This window comes from Miniopterus natalensis, chromosome 8 (assembly GCF_054644295.1).
Source record: "Miniopterus natalensis isolate mMinNat1 chromosome 8, mMinNat1.hap1, whole genome shotgun sequence".
Lineage (NCBI taxonomy): Eukaryota > Metazoa > Chordata > Mammalia > Chiroptera > Miniopteridae > Miniopterus > Miniopterus natalensis.
Genome location: NC_142088.1, coordinates 4,553,868 through 4,576,509, shown reverse-complemented (window position 1 = coordinate 4,576,509; position 22,642 = coordinate 4,553,868). Strand labels below are relative to the sequence as shown.

Here is a 22,642-nt window from a genome sequence, read left to right as displayed (position 1 = left end):
GTATCTCAGCAGCACCACTCGTGTTTGGTTGCCAAGCATTCCCAAAGAAGATCCTTGGCCCAGAGTTACTGTTGGCACTGGGTAAATGCAAGGCAAATAGCAGGTCCAGCCGTACTTCTGCAGATGACACCTTAACTCGGCATTTATGTTTGCAGCTTAGTCTTTATTCAACAAGCTACTGTTTTAGTGGAAAGGAGCACACTATAATTTTCTAACTTTCCATCCAGCAGGCAGTCAGTGGTGTGAGCTGTACGAGGCTACTGTGTGTTTCTCCAACCATGGCAGTGCAATATCTTACCCTTCAAGGTTCTTCAGTGGCTTTGTTTTTTAAACATTTTTTTGTAAGAGGGGAATAATTTTAGTTTTATAGAAAAAAAATAATACAGAGATTTCCTTGGATACCCATCATGCAACTTCCATGGCTTTTAAATCTAGTTTGAAAACTTGTAACATTTTCAGTTTTTGACTTTTTAAGAAAAAATACATTTGTGTTTAAAATATTCAAATCCTTTCTCTTTAAACTCTTACTAATTGGTCTCAAAATTATACCTCATCTTAACTGGCCTATGATACTATTCAGTTGTGTTCTGTTACATAAGACACAGTAGGGTAAATTATTGACATCTCTTAAACAGGGAAAGATAGTGTCCATATTTCTGTCTTTTATTTGCAGTTTTGCCCTCGGACTAGATTCCTCCCTTCCATGAATCAGAGAGCTTTCTGATAAGTTCGTTTCCTTTTTTTCAGCATTTTCCCATCAGTGTGCAGCTCTAGGTTAAGAAAGCAAGTCCTCTGCTCTCCCTTTTTAAGCCAGTGATCTGTCCTTAAAAACATAAGAAAAAGGTATTATGAACAAATTTTCTTATATCCTTTATCTTTTATTTTAGAATGAATGAGTCTTAAATTTTTAAATAGTAGTTTTAGAGAAATTTTTAAAACTTAGAAACTTTTTTTAAATTTTAAATATACCATTGCAGCCCGGCCGTGTGGCTCAGCAGTTGAGTGTCAGCCTAGGATCCAGGAGATCACGGTTCAGTTCCGGGTCAGGGCACATGCCCGGGTTGCGGGCTTGATCCCCAGTGGGGGGCGTGCAGCAGGCAGCCGATCAATGACTCTCATCATTGATGTTTCTCTCTCTCTCCCCTTCTCCCTTCCTCTCTCTGAAATCAATAAAGATATATTTTTTTAAACTACCATTGCAAAATAAAGCAATAAGTGTACTTCTAGCCTGTTTCTGCAGGAGAAAGGAAAACTTCAAGATTTCAAAATGAGGATTTATTGGGTGATAATGAAGCATATCAGTAATAGTAGATATGACTAAAGATAGACAGGAAAAGCACAGTAGAATTATTGAGAACAAACTCAGCTATGAAAATCTAGAAAATACAGGGATACTCAGGCATACACTACATTAGCGATCCAAGTTGTGGCGTCGCTGTTCACGCAGCCTTTAGACAACCTCATTAGATAAGAGTGAAAAAGACAGGTCTTATTACATCAAAATAGTTATGTATTATTTTATGTTGTATAATTATATAAAATATATACATCTATTATATCTGATATGTAATAATATATTATTGTGAACATAGTTTAGACTTTATAACCCCCCTGAATGAGTCTTGAGGCCCCCAAAGTCTCCCAGACCACACTTTGAGAACCATTGGTTTACACTTTTGTTGTATACAATGTTTATGAGTTTGGGTATCAAAATTTTCTCTTTATAAAATAGATATGATGATTTTTCATCTTTTCTAGTGGCTGGAATTAGTTTTACTTTATTTTGTCTGATCAGTTCTCCTGCCTCCACCCCTTCCACCTGGCCCAGTGGCTTATGTGCATTTCTGAGGAAGGGAAGCTGGTCAGGTACGAGGAGGACAGCTGGTGGGTGGGTCTGCCATTGACCCGCCAGGTGGCTGCGGAAGACTCAGGCCCAGTGACCCTCTCATGTGACTCGTTGACTATGACACAGGAGGCCTGGACGTTTTCTTTTGTCTTAACCACATTTCCTAAAGCTGGGTCTTGTTCTTTTTCTTTTTAATTCTTACCAAGGATGTGGTTGTTTTGTTTTGTTTTGTTTTTTTAAGAGAGAAAGGAAAGGAGAGAGAGAGAGAGAGAAACATCCATGTGAGAGAAACATCGATCAGTTGCCTCCCATATGCTCCCTGGCCAGGGGTCAAACCCACAACCTAGGTATGTGCCCTGACCGGGAATTGAACCTGCAGCCTTTTGGTGGACAAAACGATGCTTCAGCCAACTGAGCCACCCGGCCGGGGCCGGGTCTTGTTCCTTTAAAAAATTCCATGTCAGTACTTTTCAAGGTAAAACTTAGTATGATGCTCTCTCTGGGTGCATTTACCAGTACCAGGCCCTGCATGGGCACAGTATGCAAAGAAAGGGCAGCTCAGGCAGTAGGACTGAATCTGGCTTCACTGAGGATAATTAACATCAAAGCACTTGGCCCAGCTCCTGGGACATTGCCGCCCTTGGTGAATGTTAGCTCCCATTGCTGTCACGGTGATTATACACTGATACTGTCGCAGGTTCAGGCCCACGGGGCCTGGCTGCAGAGAACCACACTAAGGTGTCCCTGCACCCAGCACCCCTCTGTGCTCTGGCTCTGGTGAAAGCGCGGGTGCCAGAGAGAGCACCAGATAAGGCGTGGCCCCAGGTGTTGTGAAATACAGTGTATTAACCGAAAATGCGAGGGTCAGTAAGGCTAACCCATCAGAAGACCATTGGCTTTGAAGAGCTAGTTTGTTACAGTTCCCGGAGGGGCGGGCACGCCATGTCCCAGGGGCTGCACAGGGAAGCACCAGAGTCGGTTGGGAGACAGAAAGAGAGGGCAAGGTAGCCAACAGCCATTACTGTGGTTTCTGCAGTAAGGAGTGGGCCAGACAGGGTGAGCTGGTTTAGGTTGGACTAGTCTGAATAGTTTCCGTGGGCTCTGGGTAGACCCATGTCCCTGGGGTGATTAGGGCAGGTGGGTAATGCCCTGAGTGTGAGCCGGGTGTTTGGGTGGGGTGGTTGGGTGTGGGCTCTGGGTTGGTTGGTTTGCATTTGAAAGGTGTGCTCCCCAGTGAGTTGTTTACTATCTCAAGGAATTGGCTAGTCCTGGGAAAGGTGGTCTTCCCAGGGTCAGGAAGGCCCAGCTGTCAGAGCATCAGAATAGAGGAAATGAAAGACAGGATTCATTCACGAGGCTCCCAGCCTGGCCTGCCCAACGCTCAGCCTCACCTCCCTCTTCTCCCTGAAACAGACTCTGCCGGCCTAAAGCTCAGGGACCTCACAAGGTCTCAGGCCCTCCCTGTGATTTTCCTGCCTCCTTCCTCCTGTCATTGCTGCCGCTGGGTTCCAGGGCTGGGACACCCTGCCATCCTCATGCTAGTCATCTGACCACAGATTCACACTGATCCCCTTCATGCTCACCCCAACCGATAAAGGCCAAAGTCTCTCAAAAGGGATTTTTATTTAAAAACTTAGCAAATTAGAGAGTGTTAGAGTTATTAGTTCCCAGATCTCAATGGCAGAGAGGGTGGGCGTCCCAGCTGAGGAACGCCATGAGCTGGGAGCACAGGCCTGACACCAACCCAGGATGGTTCACCTTGGCCCCGGCTTGGGGCGTGCAGAATGGAGCCGGGGGAGACAAGGTTGGAAAGGTGACCTGGAGCCAAACTGCAGAAAATGGAGGACACTGAGTATTTGTGAGCCCGGGAGGAATTCCAACAGGGCTGTGCCTTCAGAAGATTCATCTGGTGTCGGTGTTCAACTTAACTGAAGACCGGGGAAGCTTAGGAACACCTGGCAGTGCTTGCTGTGTGCACCCCAGGGCCAGAGCTTAATGAGCTCCCCTCCTTTTATTCCTCATGGCACTTTTGTTGAGTGGGTTCTATTTTTTGCCTTATTTTTGGATGAGAAACCAAAATTTAGAGAGGTTCAGAAACTTGTCACAGGGGCAGTAATTGGGGGAACTGAGGTTCAGACCCAGGCAGGGGTCCGAGTTGCGTGCCTGCCCTCCCACAGCGCGCTCCCGGGAGAGTGATGCTGCCGGTGGCCAGGGCAGGGAGATACTCCGCAGTGGCTCCTGGAGGGAAACCCTGCAGGAATGGGTAACTGGCAGGCCTGTCCTTAGCACTGGAGGCTGGAACCTTGGACCCCAGAGAGTTGGGAGGATGGCGATGCCTGTAGCAGGTGGGGAACACGGCCTTGGGGTGGACACGTGACTGTGTAGGGCGAAACTTGATTTTGTGAGGAGGGTACATATCGTCCCCTGGCTGGAACAGAAGATGGTGGGACCCGGAACCAGCCAGTGTCTGAGCAGGCCTCCCTCGGGTGCCCTTGCCATTGCTGAGAGCTTGGGCCACGCCTCCTTTCCCTTTGGCCACCTTCATACATAACCTGCGAGGTGCTGACCCACCCAAAGCTGGTCCGGGTGCAGAGAGCCACGGGTGAGCTGCTCTCCCGGAACCGCTCTGCTCTGCTGGCCCCGCCGTGGTCAGCTTGCTTGGCATGGGGCGGACACACTTTTAATTCCATTACCTAATTGGCAAAGAACCGTCTGTCTTATGTCTGCATCACTTGTTGGGCCTTTCCATTATTTAACCATGTCCATAAAAAAACAGTGTTCCCAATTAAAGCTTTTGCCTTTTTCCTGGTTCTAAATTCATTAATTTCTGTAGCACGGCTCCTGCACTCTCAGACCCTGGCTGTGTTGAGCTGCCCAACAGGCTGACTCACGGCCACTGCCCCCATTTCCACTGCGGTTTCTATGGGAACAGACGTCGGACGGCCCAAAACAAGGTGAGGCCTCGGGGACACCTGGTGATTCTCAGGCATTTACACACCTTATTGTCCAGCATCTGTTTCCATGGAAGCAGATGCAGAAATGGTCGACCAGTGCTCTACAGTAAACCTTTTCTTATCTAACTTTTTACAAATACCAAAGCAGTGCATGGCTTTTTCCTATCATCACAGATTTTTAGAATAATAGTGCTTTTTGGTAGTGAGGCATATATATTCCTAATTTTGACCTGTTTGATAAATCCTTATACCTAAGTGCATTCCCCTAGCCCTACCCAGAGTTATCCACTTTGGCACTGTTGCCATTTTGGCTGGATAATTCTTTGTGGTGGGGCTGTCTGTACACTGTAGGGTGTTTAACAGCATCCCTGGCCCCCACCCAGGAGACGCCAATATTATCTGCCCCACCCCAGAGTCACGATAACCAAAATGTTTCCAGACATTGCTAAACGTTCCAGGGAGGCAAAGTCATCCCCAGTCGATGGCCACTGGCCTAAGTCAACATTGCAGAGACTCGCTCCATGTTCCTCTCTTAAGAGTTCTGTTGCTTTAGCTCTTAATTTAGATCTAGGATCATTCTTAGTTAATTTTTGTGTATGGTGTGACATAAATATTTAGTGTAATAATTTGTGTGGTTGGGTTTAATTCTGCTATTTGCCATCTGATTTCTGTTTATCTCATGCATTTTTTCCTCTGTTCCTTCTGCCTTCTTTTGTATTAAACAGATATTTTTAATACATCATTTTAATTACTCATCTTTTTAGCAGTATTTGCCTTTTTTTTTTTAAGTTGGTTCTAGGGATTACAATATGCAGTTTTTACTTATCACAATCCACTTCAAGTTAATACAGAGCTGTTTCCAGTAAAACAGAAGAACTTTGCACCAGTGTGGCTCCATTTCTATTCCTCTTTTGTGCTCTTGTTGCCATTAGTGCTGCATTTATATTTATTATCAAGCCCGTGTTATAAGTTTTTGCTTTAAACAGTGATATGTCTTGCCCTGGCCAGTGTGGGTCCTTTGGTTGGGTGTCATCCCATGCACCCAGATGTCACTGGTTCAATTACCAGTCAGGACACGTGCCCGGGTTGCAGGCTCGATCCCCAGTAGGGGGCATGCAGGAGGCAGCCAGTGTTTTTCTCTTCTCCCTTCCTCTCCTTCTAAAAATCAATAAACTTCTCTAAATTAAAAAAAAAAAAAAAAGTGATATGTCTTAAAGAAATTTGAGAAAAGAATATACCTGTGTATCCGCACACGTGTTTACCAATCCCCTGCTCTCCATTTCTTCCTGTGTGAAGCTACCATCTGAGGTCATTTCCCTTTCGCCCGAAGCACCACCTTTAGCACTTCTGGTCTTTCAGTTCTGTTAACAACAGAGTCTCTCGCTTTTTAAAATCTGGAGCTGTCTCTGTCTCACCGTTTTTGAAGGACACCTTCACTGCAGTTAGACTTCCTGGTCAACAGGTTTTCTCTAACCCTTTGGATGTGTCACTCTGTTGTCTTCCGGCGCCAGCTGCTTCTGAGGAGAATCTAGCCGTTGTTTGTCACTTATCATTGTTTCCCTGTATGTGATGAGTTGTCTTTCTCTTGTTACTTAAAATTCTCTTTAAGATACAGTTTTGGCTGCCAGCAATTTGATGTGCCTAGGTGTGGCTTTCTTTGTATTTATCCTTTTTAGGGTTCATTGAGCTTCTTGGGTCTGTAAGTTACAGTTTTTCACCAGATTTGGAAGTGTTCATCCATTCTTTATTCAAGTATTTTCCTGCCCTGTGGCACACTTTAGAATACTCGCTGCTGTGCAGCAGCTCTGAGGCTGGCTTCCCTCTCTTCAGTGTTTCTCTAGCCTGGCCTTTGAGCCTGTTACTGCCTGTTGATCCATCTTCTGGTTAGCTGATGCTTCTGGGGTCTCCTGTTCGCTGCTGAGCAAAATCCACTAAAGTTTCATTTCAGCTATTTTATTCTCAGCTCTCGAATCCCCATTTGGTTCCTTTTCATGGTATCCATTTCCCAGTTGACATTTCCTGTTTTTCACTAATTTTTAGTGTATTTTCCGTTAACCCTTGAGCACGTTTCTCTGTAATTCTTTGAACATTTTGATAATAGGTGCTTGTCTCCTAAAACCAACATCTGGGCCCACTCAAAGCTGGTTCTACTGGCTGCTTTATTTTTCCATGTTTCTTGGCTATGTCTAATGATGCCTTGGTTTGAAAAGCAGGCATCGTGGACTATGTCGTAGCGATCCTGGGTTTGTTGTGGTCTGCTGAGTGGTGCTGTTCTGTTTTAGCACGCAGTTAGCTTGCCTGAGCTCTGTCTGTGAAACTCTCTCCGCTGTGGTAGGCAACTGGGTGTCTCTGCTTTTCATCTCCCCGCCCTTCAGGGCTCCCCACATAGTTTTACTGTCAAGAGATCTGGGCAGAGATTGTTTACATTCCTCAGGCCAGTAAGGTTCCCACCTCTGCCACTTGAACCATGTGGAGGCTGAGGAATACTTTGAAAAGTGCAGGAAATCTGCAAGTTTCCCCAAGCTTTTCATTTCCTTGGGGCTCCCTGGGGTTCTCTGTACTTTAGCAGCCTGTCCCGGGTGCAGGGGGTTTATCATCACAGTCCTCCCATGGCTGTCTTGCTTCCAGAGCCCCCCCCCCCCCCCCCCCCCCCGTTTCTAGCTGCTCTGCTGCTTGTCCTCTACCAAGTCCGCACCTTCAGCTGGTACAGCTGTGGGTTTTCCTGCCTAAAATAGCTGGGAACTTGCCCAGGCACAGGGACCATGAATGCACCATTCTTGCCCAATTTCAGTAGCTCTGCCCCGGTGAGCAGACACTTCTCAAGCTGTTCTCGCCATTGGTCAGATTCCAGTGTCCTGAAGTGATTGTTTTTAAGGAATCTGTCACGCTTGATTTCTGTAGAGGGAACTTGCCTGGCCCCTCATGTTCCTGCTGCTGGAAACTTCAGGCACTATTTTGGGCCCTGGGGACATAGCAATAAGCAAAATAGATATTCTATCAGGAGAAAGCAGACCTCAAACAAATAAGCCAGTAGAAATATAATATGTCAAATGGTGGCGTGTGTGCCCTGAAGAACAGTGCATCTGGTCATGTGTCTGTGCCCTCCTAAGTCCAAGGTGACAGGGAACAGATAGGGCCCAGCATAGGAGCCTCTCTGTACCCACTCATCAGGCGGTTGTCATGAAAGAAGCATGTGTGTCAGCCTTGAGTTTTAACATCATCATCACAACCTGGGGGCGGACTAGGCAGATGCAGGCCGAGGTGTGCTGGGGCAGAGGCCCCTGGTGCTGCTGTCCAGAGCTGGAGCCGAGGCTGGCGGGGAGTCAGGCTGGATCTGGGGATGGAGATCGGGGAGAAGAGAAGTCGGACACCCTCTGTGGGTAAAGGAGCAGAGGGAGGCTGCTCCCAGGGCAGACGTCTGGTGACAGCCGACCTGTGAGGTTTTTCCTGAAAAACCAAATTCAGGTCCCTGCTCTCCCCTATTACCCTCCTACGCCCAGGAGCTTGAGAAATTAGCCAATTCTTACTGTTCAAATCTCCTTCATCCAGACTCTGAGGACAGTGAGGTTCATCCAGACGTTCCAGAACGTGCATGGTTTACTAATTAATTGTTTTTCCTCATGACGTCCTTGCCGACATAAGAAAACACCTTCATGTGTCAGGGGTGGGTTTGCAGTTCTGGTTGGAGGTTTCCTGTTAGCTAGCCCCACCCCTCCTCACTCAGGGTTGGGGGGCACACCTAGTCCCCGAGTCTCTTCTTCCATGACCCCTGTTTGAAGCGACCACAAGTCCTCTTGCCCTTGAAATGCATGGTGTCCGGACGCCGCTGTGAGGCTGCTTCCTCCCTCCCTCCCTCCCACCAGAGCTTGCTGCTGTCCCTGACTCCGGTCCTGCTGAGCCTCCAGGTCTCCGAGTCTGTGTCTTACGTATTTTAATAAGCTTGGCTTTTCACAGAGCATTTTGCCATTATCACCGCATATCTTGCTGTTTTCACTTAAACTTCAGAAAACATTTGAGCAGGCAAATTAAGCAGCTAAAGCCATGGGGTAGAAGAGCCAAAGAAGTAAAGGTCTTGGGGTTTTTCTGGTTTCTATCCTGTGGTTATTTCCGGAGCTGGGCTGGTGGGTAGACCAGCCATTGCCACCCTGATGTGTTTTGTGAATGGAGAGGTTGCTGTCTGGAACAACGTCTCAGCATCACTGCGTGTCCTCAAGGACTCGGGACCTGTTCCGTCTGCAGGCCTGGGCCCACACTCCCAGAAAGATGCGAAAGGGACACGGTCCGTTCCGCAGGGAAACGTTCACTGTGCCGCCTGCCCAGTCCCTTGTCCACCCTTCCTCTCCCGTGCGGAGCGTTTCCCCTGATTTTTACAAAGAGTGAGGTTTACGGTTCCATGTTCTAAGGTGTCTCAAATTTAAACTGTTGGTAGCAGTCTTATAATTATTTTAAGTGGAAAACACACTTGATACTTTTACTTGTCATATATAAAACCACTTGAATACATTCTGCTCTCTGCGTTATATCTGTAAGAATCTGAGTTTTCAAATGCATTTAGTGGTTAACCTTAGTTTTATTTTCAGGCCAATTGCTTAGAATCTGGTTTGTCTGGAGTATTATGTATCTAAAGCCTCCAGTTAAGCATCTTGTGTCATAAGGTCACCGAGCTGCCGTGGGGAAGCCTCGCATTAGAACACCTCAGTTCGTGTCACCTCGGGTGCCTTTTCTGCGAGGGTTCTTCGTTTCTTGAAGTAATCGGTTACCCCCAAGCTTTGCCTTCTGTAATCTGACTCCTGCCGGAGCGCATAAAGGCCAGTAATTTTAGTAAAATTCCTTCCCACAGTGGCATTTAAAACCCCACCCTAAGGAGGCATTTGTTCCGTATCCCTCACCTACTTCCTTCACTAAGTGGGTTGCCAAATATGTTTAGCTTGGAACTCAAGAGCTGGGAAAAGTTAGCGAGTGGCGGGGGTTTCACGCCTGCCCGGGCCTGGGGCACCGGGGGCATCGCCGGGGCTGCCCACCCTTGAGGGAGGCGTAAGCTCCTTCCCGCCGAAGCTGCGGAGCGAGGACCAAGGGCGCCGCCTCTGCCAGGCAGAGTGCTCACGGGAAGTGTCGCCCACTGTGTCCCCGGCGTTCCCACCACAGAAGGTTCCTGCACATCCCCCATTGTTCCAATCCCCTTGGCCAGAGCGCTGCCGTCAGCGGGCCGGGTTCTCAGCCGCTCTCTGCTCACACCTCCCGCCGCCACACCTCGCGCCTCCGCCGCCCGGGTCGCTGGAAGCGGATTGAATAGGATTGAATTCGGCTCTTGCGTGTCTTTGTTAAATTGCACTTTCCAGCCCCGCTGGCCCAGCTCAGTTTACCGCCGCTCCTTGCGTCTCGGGAGCCTGGACGAGGCCTCCATGTCCTTTTTGCTGATATTAGTGTTTCTTAGGAAAACGATGACAGTGACTTGCTTATATCTATACAGCGTACGGACTTTCAAAATCAGAGAACTTAGCACATTTTCTCCATCAGTAAGCCATGATTTTAAAGGAGTCAGCAAGACGACCTCATTGGCGGGATGGAGAAACCTAGGCACTGACAAGGACTGCGGCTTCCAAGGTAGAGCCTCAGGATGAAACCGTCTTAACCAGGAACCATCCACTGAAGAGTGACTTTCACATCCGTTTTCTTACATTTATGCATCTGACATTAACATGATAGTCTTAAAAGCACCAATGTATTTGCCTGTGCTTTGCCAGTAGAAAAGCGGTGGCAAAGCCAGCAAATTCCCCAAAAACAGTCATGAGTGGACGGCTCTGGCACCTGGTCCTTTCCCTAGCCTTACACTTAACACTGAGCTGCAGTGGGAGTCCGCTCTCAGTAAAGGGTCGGATACATTAGGGACCAAGTGCAGAACTCATCCTGTATTTTTGGACATTTTAGGAAAGGCCTATTAATTACTAAAAATCTTAACTATATAGTTCTTTTAATGAAAAAAATTTCCAACTGTTTTAACTAAAATACAAAATTTAAAAAGTATTTTGGTGAATCTCGTACTAACTTATTTTTGAACAGGTTACTAAACCAAGCCCCCACTGTGGTCACCAGTTTGTATGTGGATAGGCTGACCTGCAGAGACTGTCTTGCACATGTATTTGTCGTCCAGGCTAAAGAAGTACTTTTGCCAGCCTGGACTGAGGTTAGCCAGTGACCATTTATTTCCCATTGAAATGGCATGTAGACGTTTGCTTTGTTTCCTAGCGTTTCAGATTCCATCCTGGCAAGGAAGTGGCAGGTCACCAATGCCTCTGTGAAATCGTGATTCATATACCCATTTCCAATGGGTGCCGCCACGGCTTCACTCCCTGGAAAAGGGCTGAAATACGACCCCACTGCCCAGAGCACCTGCCACTCACTCTGACCACAGAGCCACTGCTTTTGTTCACAAGGGGCTGTCATTTTCCTGAAATAATCATACACTACACACACTATTTGATCACTGAGGTGTTGATAATTTAGTAAACTGAACTCTGCACCAAGGCCGCAGTATAAATCTTACCTGGCTGTCCCAGCACTGACCTGAGGGTCCCTAAGTGGAAATTCAGGATGGTGCGTAGCTAGCACTTGGCTGAGCTGCCTGCTCAGGTGAAGCCGCAGCAGGAGAAGGCAGCTGCCCTGGCTGTGGTGAATGAGCCAGGACTGGGGGTTAGATTGACCATGAACCAGTGTTCCAGGGAGGACCGGCCTGGATTCTCTGATTAGACGGGATGGGAAGAGAGCAGCGGGTGAGACCGTGGACTCCAGAATGCTGCTGCGGCCTCCTCTCTGTGCTGTCTGCCTTGAGCTCAACCTCAGCTAGGCACTGGGGACCCTTAGGCCTCGGAAAACCCCGCGAGTCTGCCTGGGCCTCCTCAGAAACAGGCCTCTACAGGGCCCCAAGGGGGGCGAGCCAGAAAGATCTGGGCAGAAAGAGGGTGCCCCCAGGCCAGGCTGTCACCATGGACTTGTCACTTGTCTTGGGCTCGGTTTCCATGTCAGACAAAATAATGGAAGAATCCAGAGAGTCATCGTGAGAGTTAAGATGGAAGGTGCTATGGAAGTGGAAGGAGGGCTCCTGATGGTTCTATCAGAGGCGCCACATAAATGCTCTCCGATGTGCGCTGGTGAGAGTCCATGCGGCCCCTGCCCCCAGTGAGACAGGCCGCCTGTCAGAAAGGCTCTGGGATGGCCTGGGCCTGCGGGTTCTGGTCTGCCTTTGGGGACCACCTAGAAGTCAAATCCCCTTTCCTTAAGACCATTTGTCTTGGGTGACACTGTCCAGTGATGGCAGATGGCGCTATCTGTGTCCTAAAATGAGCCTAGAGAGACAGGCCTGCACCCACCCCCCGCCATCCCCCACAGCCCTACCCAGAAGCAGTCCTCCCGGGAATCTGAGCCTTCAGATCCCTTGAAAACTGACTCAGATGAATCAAATCCACAAAAGACTGGGGCATCCAGAATGACTGGAAATTAGTTTGAAAATAAAACAGGGTACTCATGTTTGCAGAATAGAGCTTTCTCTTCCTGTTGGCAGGTTTAGAGGAGCCAAATTACAGGGTGTTGAGTGGACGACAAGGAATCAGGGGAAGGATTGGTTAGATGATCTTAAGGACCATGGTCACCAGGGCCTAATGGCCTGGGGCACCCCCTCCACCCCCAGACTGGGCTGCCAGCTTCCTCCAGGGCCCACCCAGCTCCCTTTCCCACTTCCACAGCAGGCCAGCGCCTGAGTTCAGATGGACACAGTCCTTCCTTAGTCAGTACCTCTGTCAGACACCAGACGAAGCTCTGGTCGATTTCCTACTGATCTTTATTATTTAACCCGCAAAGGACAGTGTGATCTCCGAAGTCCTGGCCGGGGGTGGGAAAGGACCACAGGGCCCCGATTACCCTGAACATCACTCAGCTGGCTTTGATTATAAATAGGCATATAACATCTCATAGATGCTGTTGTTTTGTTTTTAACTCTTCTCTTTTTACAGTTGGAACTTCTATTTTGAGATAACTGTATATTCACATGCAATTGTTAGAAATAATACAGAACAATCCTATGTACCCTGTACCCAGTTCCATCCAATAGTAACAGCTTGCAAAACTATAGTGTAACACCACAACCTGGACGTTAACATGGTACATTCAGGACCGTGAGCATCTCATTGAACCCCTTCCCAGCTGTGGCCATGGGTGTGTTCAGCAGGTACCCCACTTCCTAAAGAGGTGGGCTGGCATTCTGCCGTGCTTCTCATGAAGAGATGTGAGCAGAGGGCAGCCTGCTCCTGAGACCCTTGGAAATACAGACCCATTCATAGCTGTGGTTGGGCTAAGGCCTTTGCATTTCGTGGCAGGTGCCTGCTGGGGGACTCACCCCTCTGGGAGCTTGTGGCAAGGTGTCCAGAGCATTCACCCCATGTCTCCTTTGAAACAGGAGGACCATGACACCATGGAAGCTGATCTGGACAAAGATGAGCTGATCCAGCCCCAGCTTGGAGAACTCTCAGGCGAGAAACTTCTGACCACGGAGTACTTGGGAGTAAGTACCACATGAAGGGTTTGGCGGTCCTGAAATAGAAAGGAGAGATGGACCATTGATGAATTGAGTGTTTGCCATAACACATGAGGGTTTGGTCTGGTCTCTTATGATACTGTGTTTATGAGAAGTTCCATGTTAGCCAGCTTGCTTCCAGTGGCCCTGAAGTGCATGGTGGCCCTAGCTGCCTGTCTCAAGGAGACCTGAGGATGAACAGAAGAGGGATTAGAATATAACTAAAGGGCACACCCCAGAGACCTTCATAATACCTGAAGGTCTGCCCATCCTTAGTAGTAAGCACCTACTTGTCCAGCTTCTTAATTTTTGTGCACCTTATGTGTTAGAAGGGAAGTCTGAGTAGAAGAAAACAGTAGTATTAAGTGATTGCAGTTAAAATATCCTTCACCCAGCTGGGCATGGTTCAGCGGTTGATCATCGACCTAGGATCCAGGAGATCAGGGTTTGATTCCTGGTCAGGGCACATGCCTGGGTTGCAGGCTCTATCCCCAGTCAGAGGCATGCAGGAGGCAGCTGATCAATGATGACTCATCATTGACGTGCTCTCTCCCTCTCCCCTCCTCTCTCTGAAATCAATAAAGATATATTTTTAAAAATAATAAATAATAAAATATCCTTCTGCAAATTTGACAAAAACATATGACCATACAAAAGCACATTGTTAGGGCCCCCTCTGGATCCTAGAAGCTTTAGTTCCATCAGCTCCGTGGTAGTTCCGTCCCCAAGCATCAGCCCTGCATCCACATGCTTGAGTCTCTTGGTCATGAGATGCTGGGTGCAGCTCCTGGCACAAATTCATGATAAAGTTGGGGAGAAGGTCAAACATGTAGGCCAGCCAAATCCACCTTCTACAGTGCCTTTCCCGAAGCTCCATCTGGTGACCTCCACATAATTTTTACTGGTCAGAACTGGGCCGCATGGCTCCCCTTCAAGGGAGTCTGAGAAGGTGAGTATTTTTAAGTAGACACATTTTGTGCCCAAAAAAATCAGTACTGTTGGTCAACAGAGAATGAATATTGGGTAGACAGCTAGCAGTGTCTGCTTCAGCTTCCAGATTATTTTCTGTGTGGATGGATGGATGATGGATGGATGGATAGATGATGATAGATAGATGATGATAGATAGATAGATAGATAGATAGATAGATAGATAGATAGATAGATAGATGATAGATAGATAGATAGATAGATAGATAGATAGATAGATAGATGATAGATAAATTAGGTACCTGTAATTTCTTACAAGAATTCATACTGCTATATAATAAATATGTCATATTTCTTTAAGTGATTCATCCATACTCAAAAACACATCAATTGTTTGCCTCCCACATGTGCCCCAACTGGGGCCAGGGATCAAACCTGCAACCCAGGTATGTGCCCTTGACCGAGAATCGAACCCGCAGCCCTTCGGTGCGCAGGCCGACACTCCAACCCCTTAGCCACACCGGCCAGGGCAGAAATGTTAATTTTTCACGAAACCAAAATGTGTCCATCTTTTTCCCCTTCTTACTTTCAAAAGTCGGTCTTCTCCAGAGATGTGATGTTACTGTATCAACTGTTTTTGTCTCCTTTTTTCCATGTTTGATTTTTTAAAATTTGTACTGCTAAATGGTGTAATATGCAAACCTATGGGGGAAATTTGAATAATCTGTGGCACTATCCATCCTCATGTATCTGCAAAGCCTCGGCCTCGTATTGCTATAGATTGTTTATTAAACATAGTAAGTTGTGCCTCTAGGCCAGCTCTCAGTATGCCTCCTCCAGCCCGCTCCTCTTCCTTCCGCCAGATCATGACCAACACGGGGAAGACGAGGCGGAAGGGGCCGGCCGGCGTGGAGCGGGGCGGCCACGAGCCCCTGCGCAGGCCCGTCACTCCCGGCGGCCACAGGAACGGGTACCCGGTGTAAGTTCGGGCTAAAGAAATCTATTTTCTTAAGCTCTGTTTTAATTAACTGCAATGTCAGGTATATGTATATAAAATTTCAAAATAAAATGTTCCTATTGAAAGCATTTATCCCTTTATTGTTTATCTTCTGGGGATTTTTTAAGGAGGTTGAGTGTCCCCACCCCCCAGGCCTCTTCTTCCCAGAAGTGAAGTGGTTGGATTTCAGCATCTCCAGGCCTCTTCCCGCCTTTCTGCAGGCGGAGCTGATGTGGGCCAGTGTGATTTCAAAGGAAAGGACCGGAGGAACAGTAGGTCTCCAGGAAGGACATTCGTTGTTTCTTTGCCGCAGCCTCTCACTATAGCACAGGGCTCTTTGTTGAGATGCAGTGTCACAGGATAAGACACCGAATCAACTTATATTTAGATGACTTTTTAAAGCAACTATAAGCATTTTTAGCCTCCAAGCTTTATTCATTCTTTGTAGCCTTTCTTTTACATAAACAGCACTTTAGTCTGGTTACCCAGAGCCTCTGGTCTCCCTGGTGAACCAAGGGCCTAGACAGACCCCAGTGGGGTCTGGGGGAGCCCCAGGCTGGGCAGTCCAGTGTGGGCAAGAGAGAAGCATTGCCTGTGGTCTGGGCAGCCTCTTTTCCTGTCTAGAGAGAGAATGCTAGCGAGAAACAGGCGCAAACAGTGAATTAGAGAGAGCAGGCAAAGAAAACCCTACATCTATTCATCAACACATAAGGGCCATAAAATATTTCAAGTGAATATGCCGTATTTTACTTAGAAATCCCCTATAGCTATGCAATATAGCTCTTTCCAGTTTTACTCCATAGTAATTTTTAAAAAATATATCTTTATTGATTTCAGGGTTGGGGGGGGAGAGAAACATCAATGACGAGTCATTGATCGACTGCCTCCTGCAGGACCCCTACTGGGGATCGAGCCTGCAACCCTGGCATGTGCCCAGAATCGAACCTCGATCTCCTGGATCATAGGTCCATACTCAACCATGAGCCACGCCAGCTGGGCTACTCCATAGGAATTTGTAATGATGCTGGAGCTATGGCAACGAACAAAACACAGAAAGTGCCTGCTCTCGTGGAGCTCCCTGCACAGACGCTGGGGACGCCGGAGCCCCCAGCACTGGATCTTGCCGAGTTCTGTTGCCTGTCTGGGACCTGACCTATAATATCAAGGCCCATGCCATGGATCAGTACTCTGAGATCTGTTTGATTTTATTTCAAAACTAATCCTCATGTGCTTCATATTTCAGGGTTTTTATTTTTAATTAGTAATATACAAACATCATGCCTTTTTCTCTTAAACCTAAACCAATATTTTTTAGCCTATAGAAGAGTTGAAAGAATATTGCAGTGAAGAGCTTCCAGCTGTTAACATTTTGCCAGCTTTGCACACTCTTGCTCTCCTTCTATGTGCATAATATACATGTATATAATGTTTTACTGAACTGTTTGAAAAAAGGTTGCAGACTTTCAACACACATCTCCTAAGAATTAGAATATCCTGTACTTAACCATATTACCACACCTAAGAAAGGTAATATCAATTTAATAATATTATATAGTATACCAAGATTCCCTAATTGTCCACAAAATGTCATTTATATCTGAGGGGGTTTTGTGATCCAGAATATAGCCAAGTGTCAACTACTGGTAAATCCAGTATATAAACATCATATCTTTTTCCTTCCATCCCATGTAATACATTTTTGAATGGAGGAAGTAACAGGAAGTAATAAAATACATTTTGTTTGACATGGGAAAGAGGACATGGAATCGTCATTTTTAAAAATTAGATTCGATAGGCTGGTCAGCATGGATTGCGGTTGAGCATCGGCCTAGGATCCAGGAGATCGCTGTTCGATTCCTGGTCAGGGCACATGCTCAGATCGTGGGCTTAACCCCCAGTAGGGGACATGCAGGAGGCAGCCAATCAGTGACTTTCATCATTGATGTTTCTGTCTTTCTCTCCCTCTATTCCTCTCTCTAAATCAATAAAGGTACATTTTTAATTAAATTCTATATAGTTCCCTAATTTTTCATGATAAACACATCATAGCAAGCACGTGCCCACCTGTCCTAGGAGTGGGCCCTACGAAATGGTGGTTAACCCTCCCCTGACGGTATTTTCTCCATCTAGGCAGAGTCCTGTGTCTGCTTGACTCCCTTTGCAGTGGCCAGCATGACATGTCATGTCTTTTCTGATTGGATGCATCCCTTGGCTTATCTGCTTCATTCTTGGAGGAAAAAACCCCAGAAAATTTATGCCTTAAATTGGTTGAAATGTCATGCCCCATGTCACTCAAAGCCAAAAGATAGAACAGTGTCTTAGAAAGATACTAAGCCTCGAATCACTAAATTTTTGAGAGTTAACATGAGCAAGGTAAGAGCACTTCCTAGTTCCTGCCAATACCCTTAAAAGGGTTTAATATCTAGTAGCAGTTGAACAAAAGAATTTCAGGCACTTCCACTCTCTGTATTTGTTTGCAGTGCTACAAGTGGTCAGCAGTCAGCTTCCTCCTGGCTCTCTGTGCTGATTGCTCCTTTTCATTTTACCCTCCAGGCTGGAAGACCATCCCGTCTCCCCCCAGACGTCCCGGCGAGCCAGAAATGGCTGCCTCCCGTCCCCCCCGAGGGCCCACCTTCCAGTGTGCAAGGCAGGCGAGCCCGGTGCTTCGGAGCCTCGCGTGTCGACTTCGTGCAATAGCCCGGGCAGCGTGCGGGGGCAGCCGGGGGCTGCTGACTTCTAAAAAGTATTTTTCAGATGCCAAAAAAAATACATATGGGTTGCATCAGAAGCGTACAAAGTATTTTCTTTAATTTTCAAGAGGAAATTAAAAGGATGTGAGCCAGATAAGACCCTAATCTCCATTCAGACGGGAAAAACAGCAGAGGAACCGGTCAGACTCCGGCATGAGAAACACCTGAGAGCGGTTCCCTCTGCTCGCAGCTGGGGCCAGACGCTCCCAAGGCCGCGTTCGGAGCAGCGGGCCAGCCAGCCCCAGGGCTCGGAGAAAGAAGGCTGCTGGGGACTCGGGGAGGGTCTCCTGTGTGAGCAGTTCGAGAGGCTCCGCCAGCTTTGGTCATCTTTACATGTTTTATTAGAGCTGCAAACACTAATACACCTTCACTAAAAGGTAATTGGTTCAACTTATCAAAGGTTTCTGCTGCCAGGGCGGAGATTTTAGGTGGTCTAACAGTTTTTGCCAATTTAACCTAGTGCCATTGAGTTTAAAATGGTTTCAAGTTCCATAGGCCGGAACCTCCAAAAAGTTGCCTTTGGGGTAACTTATTTATCAGTTACATCCTGCTTTTATCAGAATGACCAGCAGGGTGGCCCTCTGTCTCGCACTGGCTGTGAGCGTGGCCCTGGCTCTGTCATGCTGTTGCCTGCCAGGTGGCAGCATCGGAGGTCGTCGTGGACAGAGGGCTGAGTGACAGCTGATGTTGGTGATGTGGGCGTTATTGTTATTTTCAAGACCAGTTGGAGGCCCTGGCAAATTCTGACTCCTCAGATGAAGACAGTGGGCATCCACCAGGGACTCAGCTTGACGATCACCAGCAGGCGCCAGGCCTCTGCCTGCGGAGGCAGCCGCTGCTCACCAGCCCCTCCAGATGGGCGACCTGGGGCCAGAGCAGCTGTGCGTCCCAAGCCCTGCTGCAGGCGCACCTGTTGGCCCGCTCTGACCGGAGACCACAGTCCACGTGTCCCATCCTCTGCCTGCTCCTGTTTTCTCAGGACTCCCCGTCTGCCCAACTCCCTTCCCGCCTCGGCGGACTCAGCAACACTGACCCCTTTGCCCTCCACCTGCCAGAGACCAGTCATAGCAACCTCTGCCCACCCGCCCTGCCAGGCTGCCCCCAGCCTCGGGCCAGCACCTTTACTTCCCCTTTAAAATCCTCTTACTTGCCCTGGCCGGCTTGGCTCAGTGGTTGGAACATCAGCCCACAGACTGAAAAGTCCCGGGTTCGATTCTGGCCGACGGCACATACCTCTGTTGCAGGCTCAGCCCCAGTTGGGACACAGCCAACCGAAGTGTCTCTCACGTCGATGTTTCTCTCTCTCCCTTTCATACTCTGAATAGCAACAGAAAGAATATCCTCAGGTGAAGACTTTCAAAAATCCTTTTAACACAAGTTCTTCCCTGGGAGAATCCAAGCCTCGGGTTAATGGTTTCCCTAGATCCCCTCCGCTTCTGGTCTACAGTCTGTCCTTCTACCTCTCTCAGGCTTGTGCAGGCTCAGCCGCCCCAGCCGCCCCAGGACCAATGTCCCTGCCCCAGCTGGCCTCGCTGCCGCCATCTCTTCCTCCTGTCACCCAGCCTCTACGTGAGGAAAGGTGGCCGACAGGCTTCGGCTTCCGTGCTTGGGATGCTGTGCGGAGACTGCGGGCTGTGGCCAGGCTCAGCGATGCAAGCGCCCTGCCGGTGGGCAAGGAGAGGGAGGGCGGCGGGCTAGGCGGCGTCCCGATCCCACTGCCTTCCGCGTCGTCCCTTCCCTGCCCGGAGCCTCACCTGGCTTCCCCCGACCCTTCCCGCGCGCAGTCCTGCTTCTCCAGCTCTTTCTTCCACCTCTGTTCTCGCTCACCTTGTGCCCGTCCCATCCCGGCTTCGCCCAGCCGCTCCCACAGGTCCCCTGGCACACACGGCTCCCTGCTGAGCCTGGCCTCCTGGCCTCACCCCAGATCCGGCCTCCCTCCAGCATGACCTGCGGTCGTGCGCTCAGGAGGCCGCCTCCACGCCTGTGTGTCAGTCAGCACTAAGGTGGAACTGACAGGAACCTGCGGGACCCTCACTGCGTGATCAGCAGTGTAAGGCCAGAAAGTGGTGGTTTTTAATCTTCACCCAAGGATATTTTTTCTAAGTTGCTTTTCAGAGAGAGGGAAAGGGAGAGAGAGAAACATCAATTGGTTGCCTCCCGCACACGCCCCGACCGGGGCGGGAATCAAGCCTGCAACCCAGGTACATGCCCTTGACCGTAATTGAACCCGGGATCCTTTAGTCTGTAGTCTTACTGCTCTAACCACTGAGAAACCGGCCAGGGCGAGAAAGTGAATTCTTTTTCAGCAAAGGGCTGGGCCCCACAGTGCCAGAAGGAAATGTTCCCAAGAGGAAAAGCCAAGATGTGGCCCGAGGAAGGTTACTCTCAGTTCCCCAACATCAAGACTGTCTTGAATATCGGCATCACCGGCCTTGTCACTGGCCCTGGAGCTAAATTGCCCTGCCCTGTCTGAAATGGATCACAGAGAGGAACCCAGTACTTTCTCCCAGAAGCCTTGGGGGCACACAGGCTGCCCTCCAGCAGCTCCCAGCTCTCGCTGGCCGAGGGACTGGGGAGACCTCTGCAGAGTGGCCTACAGCGGAGGGAAGGGTGACCACTATCTGGTGACTGAACCAGAACCATACAGGGTCTCGGGAGAGCTCAGCTTCATTCCTCCTTATAAGCCCACTGAGCAGAGAGCACAGACAAGCCGGCCCGTTGTCCGTCGAAGAATGGATCAGAGACATTGAAGTTCTAGTTCCAGACCCAGCCCTCAGTAGAGAATGTCCAGCAGATAAAGCCACCCTTTGGGTTTCATACCAGAAACAGATTCCTTGTTTGGGTCAAAAGAGAGGTATTGGGAAGTCAGAGCTGTGCCCTTGCTGCAGGTTGGAGGAGACCATGGAAAGACTTTTATATTTAAGATAAAGCAGAGTCCACATTGCAAAGGTACTAGAGAGATTTTTTTAAAAACTGAAAGGGTTAAGGGAGCAAATCCAGACTTCACAGCAGTGCTGGATATGGACCCCTTGGGCTGTAGAAAGAGAAGAAGGGAGGTGGGGCCAGAGAAGAAGGGGTCCGAGTCACCGTCCTGAGGAGAGCTGGGCAGTGTCGTGGGGTGGAGCCTTCTCCTGTCACTTCCCCTGAAGGTCTACAGGATGGGGGTGGCCCCCCCCCCCCCAGGCTCAGCTCAAGGCTGCAGCTGGGAATTAGGATAGTTCCTGCCCCGAGGGTAGGCAGAGGGATTCAGACCTGAAGGCCTCTGGGGCAACTCGGAGGAAAGAACCGTACCTCTGGGGCTGCCGGATTTAGCAAATAAAAATACAGGACACCAAGTAGAATTTGAATTTCAGAAAAACACAAATGCTTTTTCAGCTTGTCTCCGTGCTCCAGTGTGGAATTCCATGTCTCATTGACCACAGGGCCCCCAGCCTGCGCTTCCCCGTGCTGGAGCCAAAGCACTCCCCACTGCACCCCAGGTTATAAGTACGGTGCATCAGGGGCTGCTTAGAGGGTTCCCAGGCTGCACAAGTAAACAAGTCCCCAGGGGCTGGCCCAGGACGTGCTTTTCTTGGCTTTGCAGCCCAGCGCAGGAAAGAGCACCCTCAGGAGCTTCCAGAACAGAAGTCCACTGAGCTCTCTCCCAGCCTCCAGGGACTCCAAGCCAGGGGAGTGGCTGCCAGGAGGACAGCAGGGAGAGCCTCACCTGCCCCCTCGGCAGCCCCCAGCCAGCCAAGGGAGGTGCCCCAGGCCTCAGGCAGCAGAGAAAAAAACAGATAGGGTGGGAGGTGTCCTGAGAAGGCTCCTCAAGGCCCGGTCTCTGACGGTGGAAGAGGGAGCATTTCTCTGAGGCCTGAGGAGAGATGCCGAGGTTGATACCCAGATGGATACTCGGGAATGCAGCCACCCTGCCTGATAACCTCACAGCAGAAGGGACCTGCCACCTGAGAGTTACCAGTTGTCAGACCAGGAGGAGGGAAAACTCATAAACCGCCTGCCCGAGGGACTGTTAGGTGAACAGGTTTGGGGGTTGTGTGATTTAGGGTGGCTTGAGGCCAGTGTCCCAGCCGTTTGGAGAAGGTGGGGTGGAGGGGAGAAAGGTGGGGAATGCAGTCAGTGAAATGGTTTGGCTCAGATGTCAGCTTCCTAAAGCAGAAACTGAAGCCCCCCCCAGGCAGGGGAAAAGTGTTTTCCTCTGCACCAAAGGAACACAGACTGGCCCTCAGTGGGTCGCTCAGGTCTTTAGAATCTAGAGAGGACCTTTTCCATGATCACAGGCCCCTTCCCTCAGACCCGGGGAGACCTCAGGGAGAGGGGCCCCAGCTGCAGCCCATCTCCCGAGCGCCAGGCCCCAGCTGGCCCACCGCTTCCTCCCACCACGTGGAGCCGAGCAGGCTGAGTGCTCTGAGAAGCCACCCTCCTGCACGAGGAAACGGGACGACACCCCTGGAGTCTGAATTAGGGGCACTGTGCCTTGGTGACCGGTCAGGCCTCCTGTGCCCACGTTTTCATAAACTAGGCAAGTACTTCCATCAATGTGCCCACAGAGAGCCCCAGTGAGCAGGCCCACACCTCAGCCAGGGTCGGGGCTGATCAGCAG

The 22,642-nt window shown here is 49.2% G+C and overlaps 1 protein-coding gene across 1 annotated transcript in view; it reads left to right on the top strand.

Moving 5' to 3' along the window:
- Positions 1–15,381, top strand: part of ARMC9 (armadillo repeat containing 9) — a 68,800-nt gene extending 53,419 nt beyond the window's left edge. Inside the window, exons 20-21 of the mRNA XM_087819518.1 lie at positions 13,250–13,354; positions 15,159–15,381. Of these exons, the coding sequence (XP_087675644.1) occupies positions 13,250–13,354; positions 15,159–15,278 (225 nt within the window). The 3' untranslated portion in view covers positions 15,279–15,381. The remainder of the gene's footprint in view (positions 1–13,249; positions 13,355–15,158) is intronic.
- Positions 15,382–22,642: the final 7,261 nt, after the last annotated feature.